General features: G+C 39.6%; 1 protein-coding gene across 3 annotated transcripts in view; it reads right to left on the bottom strand.

The window, feature by feature from the left end:
• The window catches only part of LOC109925833 (zinc finger protein GLIS3-like), a 220,966-nt gene that overhangs the window by 14,207 nt on the left and 186,990 nt on the right, over positions 1–19,769 (bottom strand). For 2 of the 3 annotated variants that reach the window (XM_048602115.1, XM_048602116.1), the window contains exons 7-8: positions 17,402–17,541; positions 11,090–11,260 (exon numbers count right to left, since the gene is read on the bottom strand). In XM_048602115.1, the coding sequence (XP_048458072.1) occupies positions 11,090–11,260; positions 17,402–17,541 (311 nt within the window). Of the gene's footprint in view, positions 1–11,089; positions 11,261–17,401; positions 17,542–19,769 lie in introns of those variants that run through there. The other variant, XM_048602117.1, reaches the window with a different exon arrangement.

Raw genomic sequence — 19,769 nt, 5'->3', positions numbered from 1 at the left:
CTCTATCCCTCTTCTATCCGCCTCCCACTCTCTCCCTATTTATTTCAAAACCCCCTTCCCCTCCCCCTTTTCTGATGAAGGGTCTCGGCCCGAAACGTCAGCCTCTCTGCTCCTATGATGCTGCTTGGCCTGCTGTGTTCATCCAGCCCTGCACCTTGTTGTCTCGGATTCTCCAGCATCTGCAGTTCCTACTATCTCTCACTTAACCATCCATATCCTTTTGCATACTCCATATGTCCTCTTCACAACTTACTTTCTAAACTACCTTTGCATCATCAGAAAATTTAACAATTCCACTTAGTCACATCATTGCTATTAATTATAAGCAATTGAGGCCCAGACATGATCTCTCTAGCACGCTCATACCCTTCAAACAAAAAAATTAATTTACAGCCACAGTCTGCTTCTTATTCAACCTAATACTTTATCTATCCCTTGACCTTCTTCATGAAGTATATTTTTAAATGACTCCAGTATTTTCATTTGCCTCACACAAGCCCATTATAAGTAATGATCAGTCAAATCCCTAGAGAAGAACTTCCTAATATCAGAACTGAAGCTACCTTTCTAATGAAAAGTCATCTCAACCTTAAGTGTTAAGTCTGTTTCTCTCTACTGTTGCAATCTGCTGAGAATTTTCAGCATGCAAACATTTTTGTCTTATTTCTAATTTTCAGCATCTGCAGTATTTTACTTTTGTTTTGCTCGTTACCTTTTACTGGACTGAACTGTGATCCTTAGAATTCTTTGTGCGTTAGCCTAAATGCAGCCACTCAGCTTACTCCCACTTTTCTAGCATTTGGTCCAATGCCGTGTAGGTTACAGTACTTAAAGTTCATATCCAGGCACCTTTTAAAAAAGTTCATGGTTTCTGCCTCTACTATTCTGAGGCAGTGAGATCCAGACTCTCCATCCCTGGTTGAAATTTTTTTTTCCTAATCTGCCCTCTGATCTTTTCTAACAATCATTTTAAATGTATGTCTCCTAGTCACTTTTTTTTATTCACTCGTGGGATGAGGACATGGCTGTCTGGCCAGCATTTTATTGACCTCTCTGCTAAGGTATATAGGCCCTTCCCATTCACTCTATCTGGACCCTTCTCAATTTTGCACATATCCATCAACTCTCCCCTCCCTTCCTTTGTTCCAAAGAGAGTAGTCCAGCTTATCCAATCTTTTCTCATAGTTGCAACAAGTCCAGAGAACATCCTCACAAATCTCCTCTGCACCCTCTCTAATATAATTTCATACTTTCTGTAATGAGGTGACCAGAATAGCACACTTCACTCGAGTTGCACCTAATTAATGATTTATACAGCATAATGTTCAAGCTTTTATATTCTATGGCTGTTTAAGGAAAGAATTGCATGTGCCTTCTTAACCATCAATTCTTATCAATCTGACCTGCTACTTTTAGCGATCTGTGGACATTAATTCCAAAGTCCTTCAATTCCTCTATACCTCTCAGTATACACCCATTAATCATATGTTCCCTTTGTCTTGTCTGACCTCCTCAAATGCATCATTTCATACATTAAAGTCAGAGTTGTACAGCACAGAAACAGACTCTTTGGTTCAACCAGTCCATGCCAACCACATTCCCAAACTAAACTAGTCCCACCTGCCTCCAGTTGGCCCATATCCCTCCAAACATTTTGTACTCATGTACTTATCCAAATATCTTTTAAACATTGTAACTGTACCCACATTCACCATTTCCTATGGAAGTTCATACCACACATGAACCACACTCTGTGTTTAAAAAAAAGATTTGCCCCTCATGTCTTTTTAAATCTTTCCCCTCTCACTTTAAAAATATGCCCCCTAATCTTGAAATCCTCCATCCTAGGAAAAAGATACCTGCCATTCGCCTTATCTATACATCTCATTAATTTATAAACCTCTGTAAGGTTATCTCTCAACCTCCTACGCTCCAGTGAAAAAAGTCCCAGACTCTCCTAACTCAAACCCTTTATTTCTGGCAACATCCTGGTAAATTTCTCCTGAACCCTCTCCAGCTTAATAACATCCTTCCTATAACAGGGCAACAAGAAGAGGCCTGACCAACATTTTGTACAACCTCAAGATATATATATCCCAACTCCTCTACTGAGCAATGAAGGCATGCATGCTAAATATCTTCTTAACCACCCTATCTATATATGATGCAAACTACAAAGAAATATGTGCCTGAATTCCTAGGACTCTCTGTTCTACAACACTACGCAAGGTGCTACTTTTAATTCTGCAAGTCCTGCCCTTGTTTGTTTTATCCAAATCCATCTGCCATTCTTCAGCCCATTGACCAATTGGTCAAGATCTCTTTGTAATCTTAGATAACCTTCTTTACTGTCCACTATACCACCAATCCTGGTGTCATGCACAAACTTACTAACCATGCCTTTTATATTCTCATCTAAATCATTTATATAAATGACATACAAAAGAGGACCCAGCACCGATCCCTGTGGAACTCCAGTTGTCACAAGCCTCCAGTCTGAGAAACAACCTTCTACCATCACTCTCTGCCTCCTGCCTTTAAGACAATTTTGTATCAAATTGGCAAGTTCACCATGACTCCCATGTCATCTGACTTTACTAATTAGTCGACCATGCAGAACCTTGAAAAAGGCTTTACTAAAGTCAGGGATCAAATGCCTACCTCCCTGTCCTCATCAATCTTCTTGGTTAATTCCTCAAAAAACTCAATCAAGTTTGGGAGACACAATTTCTGTCACATTAAACCATGCTGACTATCCCTAATCATTCCTTGCTTCTCCAAATAAATAAAATCCTATCTTTCAGTATCACTTCCAACAACTTACCTACCACCAAAGTCAGATTCACAGGTCTGTAGTTCCCAGGCTTCTCCTTACATCCTTTCTTCAACAAAGGCACAAAATTAGCCACCCTCCAGTAATCTGGCACATCATCCGTAGTTATAGATGATACAAGTATTTCTGTAAGGGGCCCCGCAATTTCCTCCCTAACTTCCCACAAAGTCCTGGTATACACTAGATCAAATCCCGTAGATTTATTCACCTGGTATCGCTGGCCTATTCCATGGTCCTCCTATCTTGTGCTGGATTACAACTACAAGATCTCGCCATCCTATGATGAGTTCCTTTCACCAATCTGTGATTTTTTTCCTACTTCTGTGCTTACTACCAGCTTTCAGAAAAATTTCTGCATTTTCTGGACTTCCACATCTTATTGCCAATACATTGATCTTACTTTCTGTTCCTCATATTGCACATTTAGCCATTTTTTATATTTGCCAGTGGACTTCCCTACTGTCTGTAATGGATCCTCCCATTGACTGGCTCCTTCGGGCTTATATGAAATTCTACTCCCAACTTTGGTAGTCGACCTCTGGGACAAATAGTTTTATCCTGATCTTCAGTACCGCTGTGTTCATATTAACTCATTTCTTTATCTGCCATAATCTGCTCTTTGTAATCATCTAATTTATGTGTATGTGAAATGCTGGGGATTCATAATTTTCTATTTTTTTTTAGACTCTGTAACTGTATAATCAGTGCTAGTTGACCTTGAGGAATGCATTCTGACAGTTTGATTGCCATGTTGTAAAATTACAGTTCATCAATCCCAAGTTGTATACTTGCCTGGACCTTCCCATCTTTCTATCCTTGTGTTTTGTGATATATCATGTCCCACAAATTATGTTTATTACTGATGGTCTTCCGTGATGCCTCAAGGCTCACCAAATTTCCTCTGAAACCTCAGCTTTAATTAATATTCTTCTTTACTACATGCAGAGCATTCAGGTGCTCAGAAAAAAAGTGGAGCCAATTGTAGTCCCTTCTTAACCCAAGGGAGGATCATATGTTACTGAAGGAAATTTTTGATTTCTCTTGAAATAAACTATTGATATGGATTGTAGCCCTCAGCCATCTGCATTGAGTTATTCATGTGGACTGCCATGCCAGAGCTGATGTTAGTTTATAATTTACAATTTCCAAACCTTCCAATTGCTGACCCTCTAAATGGGAATGTATTTAATATTTAATCCTGCTTCCAGTAGGAGGTGACAGTGGCAAAGCTATACCTTGACCTTTTCTTGGTAAATGCATAGCCTGTGTACACATATCTACTTCATTTTTGCACTGATCATCAAATTCAGCTTCACGAAACATCAGTGGAAAATCATATCCTGACACTTTACACTTTGTTTCAGTGATTCTTCTCCACAGTAGTTTCTCTTTCAGTGTTGAATGTCTCCCTTGTTTCTTATACCAAAAATCAGACACTTCGAGGTACAGTACATCCTCGCTTTAAGTCGCTTTGACTTAACATTGGTCAGTTAATTGTAAATATTCACATTTAACATCGGGAGTTTAAATCTAACTTTGCTTTCCACTGAGTGAGACATAAGGTTGCATGACCCAATCAATGCATCATGGAGTGGACCCTCCCACTTTCTGACTCTCCTTGCCAGATTCCCAACTGCTAATTAACACCCCCAGTCCCTAATCCTATCAGTCGCTGGCTAATCCTCCTAGTCACCAACCCTCCGGGTCATTAGCCAGCCTTTTTGCCAACACTCCCTCTCAGGGCTCATCTCCATAACTGTACAACACAAAGTTGCTTTCACTCTGAAATTTCTCTTTCTGCCTCTTGCCATTCATGTGGATTTAGTTCGCATTTATCATGCAAGTAGAACAACTTTACACCACTAGATGCACGTCAGCACTGCAATTTGAGACAGTAACCTATGCGTTTATTTAAATTCACAAAAACTCCATTTGATTTTGTTGTAACAACAGAAAGTTTCTCTTTCGGTCTCTCTCCACTCATGTCCTCAGCCATCACTCATGGTTAGGGTTCAGGAGAGGTAAGTGGGATGAGAAGAATCAGCCAGGTACTTGTAGGGTCAAGACCATGATATGTGGCAATGGTAGGTTCAGTGAGCGGAAGCAGTGGCAACAGGGAGCAGCAGCAAGAGAGGCAGAACACAGGAGAAAAATAGAAGGAGCATATTTTATATTTTTAAATTTGTTTTGTTTTAAAAGTAGTTTAATTTACAGACATAGAAATGTAACATTTACAGCATTTCATCTTACATTGTATTGCTTTTTAAAAGCTTCTTATTCTGAGGACAAATGTCCAGCAGAACTTTACCACAGTTTTTAAATTGATTGTAATGGGAAAATATGATTCGCTTAACATTGTTTCAATTAAAGTTGCACTTTTTAGAAATGCAACCACAATGTTAAGAAAAGACTTATTGTACAGTCTGACGAGTGCACCACAATTTTCTCATAACAAATTTCAGAACACAATTTGGAGGAAGTTATGTATTCTGATAGCGTTTCTGATTGTTGCCCTCTAGTTGCCGGATATGTTGAGCCATAACTCTATGAAGACCCTAAGGTTTCTCTTGGCTTGATCTTTTGGTATTTATGGCCCAGATATTCTGGTTAGCATCAATGCTGCATGCATTACCACTGCCAACAAAGATTTCTGCACCCTGAACATATTGTGTTATTTCAGCTGGGACTTCGAACCCAGCCACAGCAGTAATGGATCAGTGCAGCCAAAAGCACGGAAAAAGACAAGTGACAAGATGTCACATTCACTTACGATGTAGCTGCTGTATTCAGGTTAAGTTTCTAAAGATCTCAAGTCTTTCAGTGAATAGATATTTGATGAATAACTGTGCAGTTGTTTTAGGGTGTAAAGAAGCAGTCAGATCAACATTGGAACTTATGAACAGGAGTAAGCCATTCAGCCACTTGAACCTGCACCACTATCCAGTGAGATCATGGCTGTCTGTGGCTTAAATCCATATACCTGCCTTTGGGCCATATTCCTTCATACTTTTGCATAACGAGTTTATCGCAGATTTAAAATTAACAAAATGGTGATGGGAGAAGAGTCACTTCCCACCCACAGCCTCCAACCTCATCATTCCCCAACCCCACACCACCTGTTTATATCTCCTTCCCAAAATCCACAAACCCGACTACCCGGCCGACTTATTGTCTCTGCCTGCTCCTGCCCCACTGAACTTATCTCCGCTTACCTTGACTCTATTTTCTCCCCCCGGTCCAGGAACTCCCCACCTTCTTCCGGGACACCACCCACGCCCTCCAACTCCTCCGAGACTTCCAATTCCCTGGCACCCAACACCGCATCTTCACTATGGACATCCAATCCCTGTACACTTCCATTCTCCATGCAGATGCCCTAAAAGCCCTCCGCTTCTTCCTCTCCCGCCAGCCCAACCAGTCCCCCTCCACCGACACCCTTATTCACTTAACCAAATTCGTCCTTACCCTTACCAACTTCTCCTTCAAATCCTCCCACTTTCTACAGACTAAGGGGGTGACCATGGGTACCCACATGGGCCCAAGCTATGCCTGCCTCTTTGTAGGATACGAGGAGCTGGAACAGTTCATGAACTTTACTAACACCTTTCACCCCAACCTCAAGTTCAACTGAACCATCTCCGATACCTCTCTCTCCTTCCTGGATTTCTCTGTGTCCATCTCTGGTGGCCGCCTCGAAACCGCTATCTATTTCAAGCCCACCAACTCACAGCTACCGAGACTACACCTCCTCTCACCCACCTTCCTGCAAGAATGTGATCCCCTTTTCCCAATTCCTTTGCCTTCGCCGTATCTGCTCCCAAACATCCCAGATGTCCTCTTATTTCAAGGACTGCAACTTCACCCCTTCAGTGGTCGAAAATGCTCTCAACCACATCTCTTGCGTTTCCTGCACCTCTTCCCTCACATCTCCTTCCCGCAACAAAAACAAAGACAAAATCCCCCTTGTCCTCACATATCACCCCACTAACCTCCGGATTCAACGTATCATTCTCCGCCACTTCCGCCACCTGCAATCTGACCCCACAATCAAAGATATATTTCCCTCCCCACCCCTATCTGCCTTCCATAGGGACCACTCTCTCCACGACTCCCTCGTCCGCTCCATATCTCCACTAGCCCCACTATCCACGGCACTTTTCCCTGCAACTGCAGGAAGTGCTACACCTGTCCCTACACTTCCCCCCTCACTTCCGTCCAAGGAACCAAAAAAACCTTCCACATCAGACAGACGTTCACCTGCACATCGGCTAATGTTGTCTACTGCATCTGCTGCTCCCGATGTGGCCTCCTCTATATTGGTGAGACCAAGCAGAGGCTTGGAGACCACTTTGTAGAGCACCTGCGCTCTGTTCGTGACAAACGACAACACCTTTCAGTCACAAACCACTTCAATTCCCTCTCCCACTCCCTGGGCGACATGTCCATCCTGGGCCTCCTCCTGTGTCACAATGATGCCATCTGGAAACTGGAGGAGCAGCACCTCATATTCCGCCTTGGAACCCTACAACCCAATGGTCTCAATGTGGATTTTACCAGGTTCAAAATCTCCCCACTCCCGGCCTCATCCCATGACCAACCCTCCGTCTCATCCCCGCCTCCTTGACCTGACACAACCTGTCTGCCTTCTCTCCCTCCTGTCTGCTCCTCCCACCTCACTGACCAATCCCCACCACTGCCTACCTGCACGCATCTATCACCATCCCACCTACCTTCCCCAGCCCCACCCCCTCTCGCTATTTATTTCAGAGAACCCTTCCCCCTCCCCCATTTCTGAAGAAGGGTCCTGACCTGAAACGTCAACTTTTCTGCTCCTTTGATGCTGCCTGGCCTGCTGTATTCCTCCAGCTCCACACTGTGTTATCTCTGACTCCAGCACCGGCAGTTCTCACTATCTCTGGGAGAAAAGTCATGTTGTGTTTAACAGGGTAATTGGTTTGGGTCAGTGGGGGTAATGTTGGATGAGGGGGTTCAGTCAGAGAAGAGTAGTCAGTTCAAAGGAGAGACTGGGGAATCAGTTATGGTAGTAATCTTGGTTTTGTTGACGTTTGTCTGAGGTAGGCCACATTAACTATAGTATAAGGATGTAAGGGTCTGAAATGGTTATTACTGAGGAGTGCCTTAAGCAATACCCATTATGATGATGACAAAAGGACTTTGCTGGGTAACTGCTTAGGATCATGAAAGAACAAGGTCTACTATCCAGGTTCTCCTCATGGTTTCTGTGACCATGTCTGTTATATCAGTGCAAAATATATTTAGCTGCTAACATGTAATAATAACACTTGCTTAAGAATTCCTTCTCGTCAGACTAATAAGTGGTTTTCTTCTGTCACACCAGACGACATATCCTTGTAATTGATCACTAATAGTGCAGAGAGCCTCAGAGAGCAAAATGATCTGAGGTGAGGATTGCTCATACAACAAAAACAAGTAAAACATTTTTCAGGTAAATATCCCTAAGTCACACATATCTAGCCCAAGTCTCTGATGCTGAGCTTAGTGTCATAAATTTTCACAAGGATTCCAGGCAGTTGAAATCAGGTCTTTGCACGTTAAAACTTCCCAGATAATTTCAGCACGTGTGCGTGTTAGGACTTCCAGTATAATTTCACTGACACAGATGCCAGAAGATTTAGGCTAACAGTTTATCCTGGTTGTAATTCGTTGCGTGCCAATAACAGAATGCAGTGAAATTACCTCTTGTCTAAAGTGCATGGCTTGTGTAAACATAATTCAAGCCACTTTGTCCCATATTATGACATGGGTTTATGCAAAACCAAAATCTCTTCATATTGTCACAAACTGTGGAAGAACAGTATTGTAACACCGCATTAACTGAAACTGAGCTTCTACAAATGCAAGATTTTTATATCAATAAGTTCGGACTAGCTCTTTAATTGGGGGCAAAATGGAGGTATGAGAAGGTATTGCAGAAGTATAGGATATTGGTGAGGCCACTTTTAGAATACTGCTTACAATTCTGCTCCCCTTCTATAGGAAGTATGTTATTAAACTTAAGAGGTGCAGAAATGATTTACAAGGATGTTGTCAGGACTGGAGGGTTTGAGTTATAGGTAGAGACTGAATAGACTGGGGCTTTTCCCCCTGGAGTTACAGAGGCTGAAGGGTGACCTTTAAGAGATTTATAAAATCATGAGGGGTATGGATAGAGTGAATAGCCAAGATCTTTATCCTGGGGTGAGGGAATTCAAAACTAGAGGGCATAGATTTAAGGTGAGAGGAGTAAGATTTAAAAAGGACCCAAGTGCTAACTTATTCTCACAGTGGGTGGTGCATGTATGGAACAAGGTGCCAGAGGAAGTGGTGGAGGAGGGTACGATTGCAACATTTAAAAGGCATCTGGATGGGTATATGAATAGGAAAGGTTTAGAGGAATGTGGGCTGGCTGCTGGCAAATGGGACTAGGTCAGATTGGGATGTCTGGTAAGTTTGTTTCCATGCTGTATGAGTCTATGACTCCATGTGACTTGTTATGAATTCTACTAACGGCATTATAGATTAAAGGAGAACACGGGTTGCCTTACTGGAAAGATACTGCAAAGTATTTGAAAGACATGGTTTTTATATATTAATATTTATTTTTAGCATTTTGAGTTTTAAGCCAGTGAGTTACTTGTGTTGGTCTGTTTTTGTGGAGTGGTTTAAAAATGAATTAGGTCATTTTTACCGAACCATGACTTTAAAATCAGTCTGTCAGAGCGAGCAGGTGACTACAAGGACCCCTGGATTTTTAATGGAAGATCATTTATTATCATCAGGTCTACAAGAGGAGAAAGAAATTATGAGGCCATTAACGATAGCAAAATCTAGGATGCGGACTTTTAACTTAGTTAAAAAAAAGCTTTGAGATTCAGTTTGAAGGAGAGCTGACTGGAACCTGAAGCAAGTGTAGTCTTTCCTAGAAAAAGGAGTTGTTCAGAACAGTTAAGGAAATGAGTTGCGTCAGTGAAAGAGCATAGTTTGTGAAACTTCCAGACTCAGAATATTAACTCTGCAAAAGAGTGAGAAAGTCTAAGCTCTCAGCTGTATGAGTGGTCAAGGGAAAATGCCTCATAGCTCAATAGATCAGAACTGAGGTAAAGCAGTTAAATCAAACCAACAGATTTGACAGGGGAGGGAATTTTTTTTGAGTAACTGTGACCTGATGTGTTGGAAGTAGGTCGGATTTTATTTTGCCACGTACTTTGAAATCTTTCAAACTGTGTTGTTTCAATTTAGTTTTATTTATTTTGTGTAATAATTTTGTCTTATTGATAAAATGAAATCTTCAACCCTATGTGCTAAATTTTTCATTAAAGGACTGCTACTTGAATTTAAAGAAGAAACAATATATGATCTATCAGGCCAGATTTCATGCTGGGATCTTACTTATCCAATGCTTAGAACAACTGGGATTACAAGAGTTTATGTCTGCAGACAATGGGAAAAGCATTTGTGCAGATGGTGGATAGTTTGTTAGTCTCCAATGTCCCAGGTACGAGCCAGGAATGCAAGATTTTTTAAATGGTTAGAATGTACGTCTGTTTAATTTTTTAAAAAATATGGAACAGAGAGCTAATCAGCATTTCCATCCAAAACATGGGCAATGATTTGCACATTGTTGTGGAGGCAGATTTTGAAGGCGATTCCATAGAAGCACCTGTAGGACTGCCCACTGGGTGTTTTCTTTAAAAAACACTAAAGCTTACAAGCAGTTTCAGCTTGCAAGAATCTGACAGACAGCAACATGTTTCTAAAGTTAACAATGCAAAAAATGTGGTTAAAAGCTCATGCTCAGATTGAAGAGACCAAGGTTTTGATGAATTGTACATGACTGGAAAATTCGCCTAGTTTGGGTAGGAGGAGAAATATCCAGGTCAACCCTCATGTAAAAGCCAGTTCAGGGATTCAAACCTATCTGGCTGAGAAAAGAAAAGAAAGGAAACAAATGCTGTAGCTAAATATCACTTTACCCTAGTTCTGGAAGAATGGAATGTCCATTTAAAAGACAGAGACAAGAGAGATTTTTACTTTTAAATTGGGGATTATTTCTGTAGTTACAGTATAAAATGCCTATTAAAATATGGCTTAATGTTTTTCATTTAAGTCTTAAAATATGAAATCTCATCATATCATCCTTTCACCTATCCACTGGAAGTTCAGATTTTTTCACTTAGCAGTTTCTACAGGATCATAACCACAATAAGGACAGGTGTCTACCTTATTCTTGTTTACCTGATAGACTGGCATGTGCAATTAGTGAATGGTAACCATTTTGCCGAGGTGCACCAGGACAGTGAGAATCATCTGCTGGATGGGAATTATGAATAGCTGTTTGCTCCATTGTTCTAAATGTATCACCATACTGGAAGGTGTTTTGCATGGTGTGAAAGCTTCCTTGGTAACCTGGAAACATAGAACAATTGCATCACTGTGATCAGATTTTATGCTTATTTCAAAGTTAACAATTTATGTCAATAAGAAATTGAAATTGAAGTTTACATTTTGCTTTAAATGACAAATCCTGAGTGAATTACATTAAAATTATTTTCAAAAATGGGCACAGCTAGGGAAGTAATATGGTCAGTATACTAGCACTCCTTGGCTAAAGAAATGAATATTCTACAGAACATTTACATTTGCTCTTTCTGGCAGTGATTTTAGAGTTGCCCATGGATCTAACCTTGCTTTCTATTCTCTCTCATTTATATTGTGCCCAAGAAAGTCAGATACTATTTGTACAAAAACAGGGAGGCCTTGCTAAATCTAAACAAGGCACTGGTTAGTCCACAACTAGAACACTATAAACAGTTTTGGTGCTTATAAAAGGAAAAACCTGGCATAGGAGAGTATATCCCGGACAGTTTCCGAGAACAATGTTATGGATACAACCATGAATCTGGCATATTTTGGATATGCTAATGCATAATGAGGCAGGTTTAATAAATCATCTCAGCGTACAAGATCCATGAGGAAATAGTAAACATAAATTTAGCATTCAGCTTAAGAGTGAGAAACCTGGGGAGGAAACAATTGTGCTAAACTTAAGTAAGGGCAATTAGAAAGGAATAAGGACAGATTTGCATGACTGCACTGGAAAAGGAGATTACCAGAAAAGACGGTTGATGATCAATGGCAGATGTTTAGGAATATAGTTCATACCTCACAACAAAGATATATCCCAGTGAGGAACTTGATATTGCATGGTTAACTATGGATAATATCAAAATTGACATAAAACCCATTCAAAATGGTAAAGATTAGTGGCAAGTCAGATAACTGAAGAAGTTTTAAAAGCCAGCAAAAGATAACCGAAAAACAAGAAAAAAAATAAAATTTGAAGGTAAACTAGCAAGTAGTATTTTTTTAAAAAAGAAAGAGCTTCCTTAAATATGTAAAAAGGAAGATAGAGGCCAAAGTGAACGTAGGTGTGGTAGAGAATAAGTTGGAAATAAAAGTAATGAACCAGAAAATGGCAGAGAGGTTGAATAAATACTTTGCTTCAACGTAGAAGATGCTACTACTATTCCAAAATTACTAAATAATCAAGGGAAAAGGGGGAAAAGGAAATATATAAAATCACTAGAGATAAAGCTCTAGGGAAACTAATGGGCTAAAGGCAGATACATCCCTTGGACCTGTTGGGATGCATTCTAGGATTTTAAAAGAACTAGGAACAGAGATAGTGAATGGGCTAGTAGTAATCTTCCAAGAATCATTAGATACTGGAAAAATCCTAGAAAATCAGAAAAGGGCCAATCTGACACAGTATGTCATTGGGAAAATATTGGAGACTATTATAAAGGATATGATAGCAGAGCAGAGCATTTATTAGAATCATTTGAGGAGATACCAAGCAGGATAGATAAAGGCAAAGCAGTATAGTAATATATTTGGATTTCCAAAAGGAATTCAATTAGGCTATTTCACACATAAAGCTACTTACTAAGAGCCCATTGTGTTGTGGGTAGTTTATTTGCGTGGATAGAAGACTGGCTAACTAATGGAAGACAGAGTTGGAATAAGAGGGCAAATTACAATTTGGCAACCTGTAACTAGTGGAGTGTCACATGATCAGTGCTAGGGCCATAATTATTTATGAGGGAAGTGGATGTACTATTGCTAAGTTTGTCGATAACCCAAAAATAGGTGAGAAGATAAGTAGTAAGAATATCACAGAGTCCACAGAGGAATAAAATACTATGAACAGTTTGGTGCTTATATAAGGAAAAAACTGACACTGCAGGCAGTCCAGAGAAGGTTTGCCTGGTTGATCCTAGATATGGAGAGAATTTTTTTCTCTTTTTTTTTAGCACTGCGCCAAAATGGACAGAATTTTATATACTAGGTTAAGTAGGTTTCACCTGTACTCATTGGAGTTTAAAAGAATGAGAGGCTACTTTATTGGAACAAAACTTTTAGGGTCTTGATAGTGTGAATGCTGAGAGGTTGTTTCCCATTGTGGGTGAGTCTACAGGCACAGGGCATAATCTCAGAATAAGGAGTTGTTCTTTTGACAGTTGAGAAGGAATTTTTTTTCACAGGGTAGTGAATCTGTGAAATTCTTTCCCACAGAGGGCTTAGTCATTAAGAATATTGAAGGCTGAGAGACACTTTAATCAGTAAGGGATAAGGATTATGGTGAAAAGCCAAGAAAGTAGGTTTGAAGATTGAAGGATCAGCCATGTTCTTACTGAATGGTGGAGCAGACTATGGGCTGAATAGCCTACCTCTGTATTTATGGTCATTGTCTGACACTTGTGTAGTGCAATGACACTTGTCAGCCCAAACCTGGACATTGTCCAGGTCTTGTAGCATTTGGTTGTGGACTGCTTTAGTATCTGAGGAGTCACGAATGATGCTGAAAATTATGAAATCATCAGTGGACACCGTCACTTCTGACTTTACAATGGAGGGAAAGTCGCTGATGAAGCTGCTGAAGATGGTTGGGTCTAGGACACTTCCCTGAGGAATCTCCACATCGATGTTCTTGGGTTGAGACACGGAATGCAAATAACCACAACCGTCTTCCTTTGTGCACAGAATGAATCCAACCAGCAGAGAGTTTTCCACCTGATTCCCTTGACTCTAGGTTTGCTGGGCTCCATGATGGCACACTCTGTCAATGGCAGTTCTCTCTCACATCAATTCTGCAGTTCTGCTCCTTTTTTCATGTTTGAACTAAAGCTGTAAAGAGATCAGGATCCAAGTGGCCCTAGTGGAACCTAAACTGGGCGTCAGCGAACAGGTTATTTCTAAACCAGTGCTGCTTGATAGCATTGTTGATAAACCCTTCAATCACTTCATACATGATTGAGAGAAAAGACTGATGGGGTAATAATTGGCTGTGTTAGATTCATCCTGGTTTTTGTGTACAGGATATACCTGGGCAATTTTCCATACCAGGTAGATGCCAGTGTTATATCTGTACTAGAACAGTAGTTTGGCCAAGGGTGCAACAAGTACTGGAGTACATATCTTCAGTACAATTGCTGGAATGGATTCAGGGCCCATAGCCTTTGCAGTGTTAATCATTTCTTGATATCACATGGAGTGAATCACATTGGCTGAAGACTGGCTTCTGTGATGCTGAGGACCTCTGCAGGAAGCCGTGATAGATCATCCCTTTGCCAGCAGTTGCAAATGCTTCAGCCTTATCTTTTACTGATGCCGTGGACAACCGTCATTGAGGATGCGAATATTTTCATCTCCTCCACTGAATTTTTTAATGATCCACCACCATTCATAACTGGATGTGGTAGGACTGCAGAAGTTAGATCTGATCCATTCCTTGTGGAATCGCTTAGCCCTTTCTATCGCTTATTGCTTAAGCTGTTTGGTACGTAAGCACTCTTCTGTTATAGCTTCACCAGGTTGGGTCCTCATTTGTAAGTATTTTATTTGTAAGTATGCCTGATGCTGTTCCTGGTGTGCACCCCTGCACTATTCATTGATTGTGCATAAATATGTACCACAAAAAGAATACGTTCGCAAATTCTATGAATTAAATTCATTGTTATATTCGGTAAAAATGCTTGCATGAGGGAGAAATGGAAAAGAATTCATAGAAAGACATGCAATATAGACCACATAAGCATCCAATATGCACAAACAGTTGTGACATTAATCACTTGTTATATTTTACTTATACGAAGGTAATGTATTCATTGAATAGTAACTTGTAATTTAAGATTATTGTCCACATGCCTGTGTAGTTTTTGTGCCATAATTTAATCTTTTCCATACTGTTAGACTTTATTTTCAAATTAATTCTGAACATACAAATAATCCCATTTGTGAGACCGTTCATAGATAATTACTGGTGGATTAACTGAAAATTCCTTCAATTTCAAACAAGCAACATTTGAATCTTGACTGACAAACCACACTCTAATAACACACAACAAAATAACAACAGTAATTAAACTGAACAAAAATTGAACATAGAGACTGAACCCTTCTTCTTTCTCTCCCTCCGAAACTCCAGTAAGTCTTGTCCAGTAATACATTCTTTATATACTGTCTCAGAAACCACTGTGACTATTAGGTTCCTGCTGACTAATAGGCAACTCACTTCCTTTCATGGTTTATGTTTATTTCATTCATTTTAGTATTCATTCATTTTGACAGTGATTGTTAACTAATCCTGAACTTTCAACAGTAACAATGGGAAATGATGGTCATTCTCCATTCTTTTATCCTTTGTGTTTTACATTTACCAAAGGGAATTTCATGTTGCATGCTTTCAAAGTCTGTGAAGTGTCTATTTTCCTAAGATGCTTATACTTGCTGGGCTTCACTTAAAGGCACAGGAAGCCCATGAAAACCTGCCTGAGTGTTGGCCGTTCTTCAAGATTGAGGCAGTAATTAAATGTCAAGGGATTAATCACCTATGGGTATTACCCAATTCTGTGGCATGTTATATGGCTGTAATATAAGGTGTGTGATATCTATATATAATAGAATCTGGATTTTTCACTAATGGCATGTGAATTTTGGTCTCAGTGTCTGTGAGGCTCTAATAATTAATTTATCCTTATTTCTAAAGCATGATTTTATTTAAAATCAGTATGGAAGGGAGAGAGTATCTAAAATGTTAACAGGAATTTGTATTGCTTTGGAAGAATTTTATGAGCAGACAGAATAAATATTGATGAATATTAGCCTGCTTTCAATTAAAAGGATCAGGAGTGGATTTTTTTTTGGTTTGGAAAAACACTCATAGCTTGGAAAGCTTTTGGTTTCAGTTTGGAGAAGTTCTGGTTAAAGTTAGATGTAAGAACACAATTCTCCTGGAGCAAGAAGTTAGTTTAGAAAAGCTAAAAATAGATTACCTCAGTGCAAGGCTTTATTTTAGAAGTTCTGAAGAAGTGTTTAGTTAGAACACTGAAGGGGTCATTTGAAGCTGAGAAAATATAAGCTCAGTTGTGTGAATACCCAAGGGAAGGGTTATGAAGTTTGGGAATTGAAACCAGCAGTTAAGTCATTATCAGTAGGTTTATACAGAAGGGAATTCTCTCTGGTGTTTGAGAATTCCCTTTTCAGAGTTCTAACCAAATATTTTTCTGGAATTTTCAAATTAAACCTTTGCTGTGAGGTAATCCTAGTTGTAAAGAAATGCTATGGGAAAAATAGAATAGTGTATTTCACTGTATGTTTTGACATTGTTCAAATTATGTAATATGTGAATAGCTTTTTTTTTTCTATTTCATCTTAAAAGGTAAATTAGAAAAGAACAAAATATGATCTATCAAGTCTGCGATCTGATTTGTCTAATAATAAAATCAGCAGTTATGAAAACAATCTGTAAATTCAGTTTCAATTGTGATCTACACTTTATGATCAAAATCAGACACCTGACAGACTTTTCCTTTTTCCAGCCCTGGAAACACCAAAGTCAACTCCATTTCTATGTTATGATTTACTTGGTTGTTACTGTAAGTGGCTGAAGTTTCCTTTGCTTTTCTGTGCTGCCCACCCTTCCCCAATTTTCTGTCCTTCTTCTGCAGAAATTAGCTCGCTGTGCCATGGTTTCACAGGAACAGGCTACCCTTATACCTCACTTAAATGGTCACCGTAGATATCTGACTATTTCAAGAGTGTCAACAAACTTCTCTATTAAGGGTGGCATCCTATCCTGATGCAAACTCTCCCACATGTTACATTTTTCTTTTCCCTCATTAACATTTTTCTTTTTTTTCATTAATTGACTGAAACTGTATGCAGCACTTCCACTCCAAATAAATAGAATCAATTTGGAACCTGCTTCACTTTTTTCACTCAACATCACAGTTCTTTGCCCATCTAGAATATCTCAGAGAATCCTATTAATGTTGAAATTCTACTAAATTTTAAAATTTATTAGCATCAAATTTCTGACAACAAAATGAAATCCTCAAAAAGGTTTATTCTACAGGATCATTATGATATAGTTTACTAAAGTGAAATATATTGCTTACATCAAAGTTTTAAAAAGTATGAGTGCTTGCATCTTCTGTTCCACACTTGTACTTCCCCTATGATTTCCCCAAAAATGTTTCAAAGTACCTGCTTGGAGGGGTTGCATCAGCTGGCTTTGGAAGACTGGGTTGTACTTGTGGTCCCCTCCACTGAGTTGGTTGTTGGATGGCTGAGGTGAGTGAGGACCATGCCTCTGCAGCAGCGTTGGAGCTAACATTTTCCTTGGACTGACCAGAGAAGAAAAAGGAAGTATAATTGGTCTGGCCCTGCAAGGAAATGTGTTCATTTCAGTAATGTAGTCTTACAAGAGCACTTGTTGCATTGATTTTGTTTCTGAAAATGCAGTAATAAGCTCCAGTTTCCCAAGTTTCTGCCGGTGATCTGCCATTGGTGGGTACAGCACATGAAACTGTGTGATAGATTCGCTATGCTTTGTTTAAGTGATATATTCTGTGAAATGAGGTCCTATGCTCAATTTCACCACTTTGCTCACGCACACGCACATAATTCAGCCCCATAGAATAGATAAACTACAGGCATTACGGCTGTAGAGCCCATGTTCTGAAAGGAAACTCAGATTCTTGCTTTTTGGGCATTCTAACACTAGGCCAAATTAGATAGTCCCTGTAAATGGTGGTTGGGATCACAATGCACAACTGATCTGCACCCATTGACTTCTCACTTAAGCAATTTCTGTATCAAGCCAATATCAGATGTGTTGTTCATTGGCTGGAAGTATCAGAAGGAGTCCAACATAGTGAATGGTTGGCATGACTTATAGACAGGCTGCAATTTTTAAAGTTAGCCAGCACCTCTTGGAGACAGAGTGCATTGTGGCTGGAGCAGATACTGGGAGTTATATTTGAAGATTAATTTATCCTGGGAAAGAGTCAACTGAAAATCTTGATGAAAAGTTGGCGAAAATGGAGTGAGGAGACACTCCAGACACATAGTCAAAAGTAGTGGAGGAAGATAGCTGTGAGAGTCAATACCTGGAGTTTGGCAATAAGGACCAAGATACACTACTGCAAGCAGCTCAGTGTGCTACAATTCACTGGGGTATTGTGGTGGAAATCAAGTCTTGCTATTTCCAGAGTTGTCACAAAAGCTAAATATTTTAAAAGTTTACCAAGTTCCCCAATTTATCTGACTTTCAAACCCAGATTGATAGAAGACGTGGATCTGGTTTCTGTACTGAATAGGAATCACTATTAAAAGTGATTAGAATCTAGCTATATGTAAATAGTTGTAAACCAGCATATAATACTATGAATTAAGACTCTAAATGTTGCAGACTTTCAATCAAACATACCAGCTCGGTGAGCAAGTCTGCAACCCGAACTACAAATCTTCTCAAAAACTTTAATTAAAACTCTATTACCGTTACAGAGTCATAGAGTCATACAGCACAGAAACAGACCCTTGGGTCCAGTTGGTCCATGCTGATCAAGTTTCCCAAACTAAACTAGTTCCACTTGCCAGTGCTTGGCCCATATCCCTCTAAACCTTTCCTAATCATATACCTATTCAAATGTTGTTTAAATTTTGAAATGTACCTGCATCTACCTTTTCCTCTGGCAGTTTATTCCACATATGAACCACCTTCTGTGTGAAAAGGTTGCCCCTCAGGTCCCTTTTAAATCTTTCTCCGCTCACTTTAAAAATATGCTGCCTAGTTTTGAACTCCCCCACCCTAGGAAAAAGACCTTTGCTATTTACCTCATCTATGCCCCTCATGATTTTATAAACCATTATTTATAAGGGTCACCCCTCAACCTCCTACATACAGTGAAATTTTATAAATTCATCCTTACACACACCCACAGACAAACAGACAAGGTAAAATAGGTTATAGTCAGAGCATAAAGAGTTTCAGTAGTCTTTGTTCCAGATACTGTTGTGATTGTTCTGTTGGTCACCACATTGCTTCAGTTGTCTTTCTCTAAATGTGTTCACAGTTTTGTAAGAGACACAAGTTGGGTGGTTCACTTATAAAAAAAATTTCTGGCTTGTCAGTTAAAAGTCACAGTTTAGAACAACTGTTGCTGTAAAGGTAATCTAATTTTCTTCTGGGTCAGTGAGTTTTTACTGTGGAGAACATAGAGATCACTCCTGAGCCGGGGAAGAACTGAACTGCTCTCTCTTTTTAACTTGTTTCTAAGGTTTTAGAGTAGATTTGTAGACTTTCAACTTGTTTTCTGCTTTAAGCTTTTAAGTTACCTGTGAACCAATCACAGTTTTTGGCAGTCAAAAAGGTCTTTGTCATTGGTCTATGGACTAACGACCAGTTATCAATCAACTTCTTTTTGTCAGCAAAAGCTGCATCAGTACAGCCCCTCAGCCTAACGTGGCTGCACCTTTGCAATCACTGTTTATTCAAACAGTTGTTTACATGATTCTTGGCATAGGTGCCCCGATACTTGCTTTTCAAACTGCAGCCACTCTTGTAGCACTT

The sequence above is a fragment of the Rhincodon typus genome, chromosome 10 (genome assembly GCF_021869965.1).
Source record: "Rhincodon typus isolate 14 chromosome 10, sRhiTyp1.1, whole genome shotgun sequence".
NCBI classification, from domain to species: domain Eukaryota; kingdom Metazoa; phylum Chordata; class Chondrichthyes; order Orectolobiformes; family Rhincodontidae; genus Rhincodon; species Rhincodon typus.
Note: the sequence above shows the minus strand (reverse complement) of the source record. Positions and strands in the feature narration are given on the sequence as shown.